At 54.9% G+C, this 7,817-nt stretch overlaps 1 protein-coding gene across 1 annotated transcript in view; it reads left to right on the forward strand.

Moving 5' to 3' along the window:
* The window catches only part of LOC112548663, a 24,893-nt gene extending 19,404 nt beyond the window's left edge, over positions 1-5,489 (forward strand). Inside the window, exons 4-6 of the mRNA XM_025195068.1 lie at positions 1,961-2,072; positions 3,860-3,906; positions 4,201-5,489. Of these exons, the coding sequence (XP_025050853.1) occupies positions 1,961-2,072; positions 3,860-3,906; positions 4,201-4,310 (269 nt within the window). The 3' untranslated portion in view covers positions 4,311-5,489. The remainder of the gene's footprint in view (positions 1-1,960; positions 2,073-3,859; positions 3,907-4,200) is intronic.
* The last annotated feature ends 2,328 nt before the right edge of the window (positions 5,490-7,817 follow it).

A 7,817-nucleotide genomic window follows, 5' to 3' on the forward strand; every position in this document is an offset into this window, starting at 1 on the left:
GCTCTGATCCATGTCATTGGGGTGTCAGGAGTGTGCTACAGCCAGCACCAGCCCTTGTCTGGCTCCCCAGCTTCATGGTGGGTATTTCATTGCCTGACCAACTACCGCCCTAGCTAAAGCCCCCTGCAGGGGGCCATTCAGTCCAAGAGAAGTCCCTGGCCTCACTGAAGTGGCTGGTGAGGACAGTGGGAAACCATGTTCCCTATTGCAGCCTGTAGCAGGCCAGTAGGGGGCACTCCTGCACTGAGCCACCCGCCCCACTGTGCCCAACCAACTACCAAGCAACGAGTGCCTCCCCTGGGGTGCTTCACATCTGGGCCACCTCCTCCCTGGAACACACCCACAAGCCTGTGGTAAGTGCTGCCACCACCCGACGGTCTGGTCTTTATTCAGACCCTATGTCCCCTGGGGTGCATAGGCCTTGTAGACCTTGAGGGTGCTTGACCCAATGTGAGAACCTGGGCACTCCTTTAGTCTGAAGCACAAAAAGTAGCCTCCCTTAGTCAGCCAAGCAGAGGGAGCATAAAGGCAAGCCTAATCCTTCTCCCATCCAAGTTTGTTACAGGGGAGAGCTTTATTGGTTAAAGAGGGTAGGTTTGGGGAAGGGTACAGAATAGCCCAGAGCAAACAGTATGGTTTGGTAACCTGTTGTTATGCTTCTACATTACAGTAAGCTATATTTCTAGATAAGTTACAGGTAAGTTACTCACAAGTAACATCTAGAGACTGACTGAGCTTCCTTTGGAGGCTGGCCATTCATTGTGTGTCAATGAGTTTCAAGATGTCTCTCCTCCCGCCTCCAAGATGGAGGGACACTTAAATAACCTTTCTGACCTCATCCCTTGGACCAGCCATGAACCATTATTCGCAGAGCACGGCTGATGCTGGTTGGTCAATTTTAAAAATGCCAGCTCCCTCAGGTGAGAGGTTAGGGTTACACAGGACAGAGGACAAGCAAGTTCCTCCCCCTCCCTCAGGAATTTGCATCCCTGCTACGACTGAAACCAAGAGCATCCAACAGCCAGATGGGCGGCGTGGGGGCTGTAGCTCTACAGCAGTGAGACAAGCAGGAAGAGGTTGATCCCTCCATGCCACCCGATAGCCACATCTTGCATCTGCTGTTCCTCTAAGATGTTCCTGGATCAACACTAGGTCCAAGGCCAGGCTCCTGCAGGGGTTCAGGGTCCCTGTGACTTCCCCATGAGGCTAGGTGCAACCAGCCTGCACTGGGGGCTGGGGAGCCCCTGATACCCCTGTCCCTTTGGCTGGATAGGGATCCATGCAGGACCGGTCCCCATGCAGTGCTCCACCCCTGGTAGAGCTGCTCCAGGCCAAGGGCTCTCAGCACTCCTTAGCAATCATCCCACAGCCTCAGACCCCTCCCAGCCAGGCCAGGGCACATCCCTCACCAACACCCAACAGCCAGGCCTTGTGTCTGCCACATGACAGGTGGACCTTGTACACTGCATCTGCCTGAGGCCCGATCCTGTTAACCAGCCTGACCTCGTGTGCTAGATCCAGCCACAGAACCACTCCACACTTCAATGCAATCCGGTGCATGGGGTTGTGTCATTCTGCCATTCATCTTTCAGAGAGGAATTGTGTGATGCTCCTGAAGTCAGAGAACCACTGTTTAAGAGCAAGGAATGATGCTTCCAGCCAAGCTCTGTGCTTGCCCTTCCCCAGGCCTCTGGACTTGGTCTGTCCCAAGCAGACCCATAAGATGGTTCACCTCCATGTTCTCCAGGGTGAATTTCACCAGGCCCTGCCAACTTGATTCATCATAAGGACAGAAAAGCTGCTGTATCCTGGGGCAGACCCCAGGTCCATATTACCCATCTGCTGTGTCACCTGGTGGCAGGGACTGGAGTTTGAAAGGGAGAGTGACCTGGGTCTGACCAGGGCTTTTCCCCTGTTCCTCTCTCTCTGGCAGACAATAGCATCAGTTTCTGTCTTGCAGGAAAGCCAGAGTCCAAGCAGGCAGGGATTATGCCATGGGCCGTGGCCATGGCCGTGGCCATAGGACTGCTGCTGTCTGCTGGGGCCCTTGTGATGTGGGTTGTGCTGTCCAGGTCAGTCACGGGTGCATATGAGGCTCGCTCTATCCAGGTCCAATAGTTGGGGCAGGGACAGGGGAAGGTTGGATGTGGTCCAAACAGCTCCCTGTGGGGCTGCTCCCTGTCCCATGCATGTGCAGAAAGGGCATGGTGTAGTCAGGTTATGGCTCCAGGGGGACTACAATACCCCTGGTGGTCACACAACTCTTACCCAACTCCAGCCCTAGCTGCCCCACCACTGCCCCGAACTCACCTGTTGTGCCTCAATGTCATTGCTTGATTAGAGAGAAGGCTGCCTAATAGGTCCTTCAGTGAGCTTAAATGCCAGATATTTCTGCCAAGGCATCTGTAGCCTTAAGGGCTAACCATAGCCTCTGAAATCCCCTATAGCCATGCCCATGCCTCACAGCTGTTACCAGTCAATGACTTCAGACAGCACTTGGCCCCAATCCAGTAGCAGGCCACCCCAGGCCTCTATAGCCTTGTCAGGATCTCAGCTTTCCCAGCTTCAGCCCCCTTTTTCTCTGGGGTTCCCTTATCCTAGGCCCTGGGTGCTGGGTTCTGGCCCTGACTGCCTAATCTGGCTTTCCCTTTGCCCTGTCCTATGCAATATACTGCAGAGCCTGCTTTGCCTGCCAGGCCTGTTGGCCCTTGTTTCTGGACTTTTCTTACCCAGATCCCCTGGCCCTGACTCTGGCCCTTGCCCAGCTCTTGCCCAAGCACAGCTCCATTCTTTCTCTCTTCCTCTCTTTGGATTTAAACTCCCTCCCTCCCGCATCCCCCGAGGCCTGGGCCTATGCTATGCCCTAAATCAAGGCCGCTAGATGGGCTGTAAACACTGGCAGGCCTGTGGTGTTATGCCTTGGCTTAAACCCCCAGGCACTACTCAGCAACTCCACCATGGCCTGCACTCCCCATTCAGTCACTCGCAAGCCACCAGTTGATGCTGTAATGCAGGAGTAATTCTTTTAGTTAACACAAATTAAACCCCCTCTGAGTCCAAACACAAACCACAGCTAACTGCCTGCATGACTAAGACTCCCCTTGGCCCCAGTGCTATTCCCCTGTGGACACCTGCACGCTGTTGGCCTTCCTTCATGACAGGCCCAGTGCCAGCTAGCAGAGCACCTGCATGCCCCTTGCCCTGCAGCTCTTGTCCCAGCAGCCTAGAGTGACACATTGCCCCTCTGGGCTCAGGGCCTGTGTTCATACATCTCCCAGGCCCTGCCCCAGTCAGGCAGGTGCCTCCCTGGGTAGCAACAGGTGTTTCCTATTTCACCTTGTTGGCTCAACCTTAGGGTGACTCCCTGCTGCTGATCTCTGCTGTGCTTCTATCTGTGCAAAGCTCTAGCCTACATGCTGCAGTAGTATAGCCAGTTCTGTGTTAAGGGCTGGCATCAGGTACTTCCCCCAATACCTGTTCCCTGGCAGCTCATAATAATCAATTTTCCCCACCTGAGGCTCTCTCTGCTGCTGCTCCATCCTTAAAATAACAAGAGCCATCGGCTCTCTCTTACAGGCTGGCACTTTGTCTCCTAGGCTCATTTGGGCTGAGCTTGAGCTGAGGCTGTGCCTACCTGACACCCTTGGTCTCTGTTGTGCTGGATCAGAGGGTCATCCCATGTAAGGGGTCTCTCAGGTGACCTGAGCACAGACCCTGTGGGGACATACAGCCACCATGCCCCTGACCCAGTCCCTTTTGGGAGCTGTGCTAGGCCCAGGGTGTGGCTCAGAGGTGCAGTTGAGCACTAGCTTTCTCCATGGCCTCTTGCCCAGGTCCAGGACTCTCTTTTCTCTTGCAGGCGGCACCAGGCTGCAAGAAGCAGCACAGAGCAGGAGCACTATGAAGGTAGGAGCCCGGTGTTCCCACCCCCAAACATGCATGTAACCCTGGCTGGTGCCAGCTTTTGAGGGCTGGGATCTAGGGGGCCATGTGAGAGAAGCAAGGACCCTCCTGGGTGGGGGCTGGCTGAGGGGCACAGCAGTCCCCAGAACAGGGTGGATGCTGGTTTTTCCAGGACCCCATGCCACACAAGCATCCCATTTCTGGGGGGAAGCAGGATGGGCTGAGCACCCTGTGGAGCCCAACCCAGAACAATGGCTCTGCTGGGACAGTGATGCTTTCCTTCTTCTGCCACCACAGAGCTGCAGCCCCAGGGCCCATTGGACATCTACAGCCAGATGCAGACCCCTCTGCCAGCAGTGCCAGGAGTTGCCAGGAGGGGCATCCCAGACTCCTCCCTGCAGGCCTGAGTCATGGCCCAGCTGGCCGTGCAAATTAACCCTGTTCCCTCAGCAAGCCAAGGTGGCAGAGCTTCAGGGACAGCTCCTGAGATCCCCAGGCATCGGGGGATTAACATAGGCATCTGGACCAGTTATGGGACTTGGGGGTGCAGCAAAATGGGTCCCATTTGTGCTGCATGCCCAGAGTCCTCCAACCCTGCACTGTTTTTCCCCTGACACCTCCTCCCTTCAAGGCTGGGCAACCTCAGCCTCATTCAGCCGCAGAACCTGCTTTACTCCATCCACTCAGTGGAATATCAAGTTTGGGGTGTCTTCAGTCACCTCCTTTCAATGGGCTCTGCCTCCCCTACAGCCACAACCCAGCACTCCGGGGGAAAATGTAAACCATGCAATACAAGCACCAGTCCCGTCTCAAAGGAGTGACCAGGCTTCAAATAGAAAGGAAAACACAAAAGAAAGTTTCTAGGGGACTTAGCTTGCTTCCTATGCAGGTCCCAGGTTCTCTTCCCTGGGAGTGGCTTCCTGAGTCCTCTCACCATAGTCTGGGTGGGTGAAGAGGCCGCAGACTGGAGTTGTCTGGGGGTGGCATTGCATCTCACCATCCACCCAGAAAGGAATGCACATTGGTGAGGTGCAAATCCCTTTAGTGGGTTCAGCTGGAACCTGTTATCCCTGGGTGTAAAAGGGCTGAAGTCTATAGTGTACTTGCAATTCAGGCAGAATCCTGTTTGCCAAATCCTCAGAGAGTTGAGCCTGCACCTATGAGAGCAGGGTTCCCTCTGCCACCAGAAGAGGAGTCACGGTGGAGCAGTGCCCCAGTAGTGGTGAGACAAGGGCTACCTTGGTCTAGGAGCTGCATGGGCTCTGCTGGCTACACTGCCCCACCAGCATTGGACTGAGTGAGAGCTTTAAACATACTGACTGTGCTGAACTGGTAGCAGTCAGGTGTAGGGTGGACTTCTGTTTGATTACTAAAATGTTCATAATGCTCTCTGTCAGCCCACCTCCCTTTCTCTTGGCTGATAACCCTCACAGTCCAGGATGATCACTCCCACGGGTTAAGTAAAGAGTTTTTAAAGAATCTGTTGATGACTTTGAAAGGCTCACACCCACCATACTTGCTGATAGACATGGCCTAGCATGTTGGGCTGAGTGGCAGGCCAGTAGGGGGCGCTCCTGTGTTGAGCCGCCCACCTCCCTGCGCCCGACCACCTTCCCGGCTCCGAGTGCCTCCCTGGGGTGCCTCCCGTCCGGCCGACCCCTTCCCTGGAGCACACCCGCTAGCCTGGGGGTCCCGCTGCCACCATCCAAGGCTCTGGACTCACTTCTGGCTCTGCGCACCTTGGAGAACACAGGCCTGATCGTCCAATGGGTGCTAGACCCAATACAAGCACTTGGGGCACTTCCCCAAGTCAGGGGCTGATTAGGAAGCCTCCCTTAGTCCACCGACCTAAGGGGCCTCCTTGGCATAATTTAGACCCACCCCTCAATAAGTCTCCACACCGGTCACAAAGGAGAACTTTATTGATTACAGGGGTAGGGCGGAAACAGGGTAAAAGGTAGAGCAATATCATAGAAATCTTACAGGAATATCAAGGAATCCCATAGAGCAAACCAGGGTGGCTGAGGTAGCCGTTTCAACACGCATCTGAGTTACTGAAGCTAAATATCTGATCGGATCTCGAGTAGGTTACTCATCTGCAAAGCATCCCTGGCTACCTGGGCCCGCGCGCAGGGCCGGGTCTTTCCCCCCCCTGCCCAGGTGACCAGAGCATCGCCTCCCAGGCGCCAGGCTTTTGTCTGCAGACAAGGAGCGAGATCCCCGCTGTGAGGGATTCAACAGCAGCCTCTCAGGCTGGCTGAGACAGATCTCTGGAGAGGGGCACCGACAGTGGCATTTCTGCCACAGGCTGCATCATACCTGGGTCTGTTCGCCCGCCACAACTTGTTGTTCACATTGGGTGTAACCCTGAAGATGGTGATCAGTGGTTCCTTTAGGGCTCAAGAGTGACTCTATTGGCATACTTTTTGTGCGGCTCCCTGCCCCCCGTGCTTCACCCTTTCCTTTTGGGTGGTGTGGTCAGCCCTGATGGCGCTCTGACCCTGTTAGAGTTGGAGCTGCTTGAGAGCAGGGAAAGATGTTCCCATTGGGACACCAAGAGAGAAACGATTTTACCCGGTTGCGGGTGGGGGCTTGAGTTAATCAATTTGTGTAGAGCCCTCACGTGAATGTGGCCCTGCTTGCTGCCATCTGGCACCTGGCAGAAAGGTGACATGAGTTTCTCAGTCTCCTCTATGACCTCATCTACTGAAGCCTCAGTTGGGGTCAGATCCACTGACCTGTCCCTAGAGAGGAGTGGGCCTGGGGACAGAATCTCCCTGACATCTCCCGCAGCGAAGACGCATGCAAAGGATGCCTTCAAGTTCCTGGAACATGCCCTGTCATCGTTTCATGCCCCTTGGACACCCTGACCATCCACAGGCCCAACTGACTCCCTGGCAGGTCTTTGTCTTTCCATGGGCTTCAGGAATGTTTCCTGTCACCTTCTGTGCCTCTCACTCATTTCTCCTCCACTTCTTCCTGGCTTTGTCTCATTACAGTCTGACATTTGATTGCCTGGGGTATCTGCCCTTTCTCATTTTCCTCCTTAGGTTTGACTTCCACTGTCTGAAAGACAGGCAAGGTTCTTTGGGTGGATGTGATATCTTTTATTAGACCAAATAAAAAGTTTGAAAAATGTACTTCACAAGTTTTTGGGCACAATGTCTGAAAGAAGCTGCCACTGTGGACTGGGCTCTCTGCCCTGCTTCCACTGTCCCAGGAGCCACACAATACCACATGCCTGCAGCCACAGGGATGAGCTCTGTCCCCTGCCAGCCCGGTGGCAGCAGGCACATGGCATTTTGCAGGTCCCAGCACAAAGGCAGCATGGTGCAGAACCCAGCCCACAGCAGCAGCCTGCCTCCACCCCATGCAGAAATCCGGGGGACATGTGCTCCCGATGCCTCTCCCAGGATGCACGCAGCAGCTGGGGCCTCCACCCCGTGCTCATGGACAAGGCACCTAGGCTCTGACCATCCCATGACCCACCCCAGAGACCCATTCACCCCAGCCCCCTCCCCTGCCTCTGCCCCACTCCCTCCCTCACTGTGGGGACCTTGATTTGTCCCCCCAAATCTCCCACACCATGCTCCTTACCCTTCAAAGACTTGCCTGCTGTGGTGGGCAGTGCTCCTGGCTTTGTGCAGGCAGAGACTAAGTGTCTGTGTGCATGTACTGTGCTGCAGCCATCCGGAGCCTGTGCCTGGGCTGCCCTGTGACCCTCTGCACTGCCACTGTTGCCTCATGTTTGGGGGGCCAAACCTCATTAGCCCTGATCTTCAACTGTCTATGGCCAGAGGTGTGATGTTGTCACTTCCTAGTTTTCTTATAGTCACCAAAGCTTTCTTACTGTTCTGTGCCAGATTGGTGTCCTTTATCATCCCTTTCCAGGCGTTGCATCTCTCTACTCCTAT

The sequence above is a fragment of the Alligator sinensis genome, unplaced genomic scaffold, assembly GCF_000455745.1.
Source record: "Alligator sinensis unplaced genomic scaffold, ASM45574v1 scaffold595_1, whole genome shotgun sequence".
Lineage (NCBI taxonomy): Eukaryota > Metazoa > Chordata > Crocodylia > Alligatoridae > Alligator > Alligator sinensis.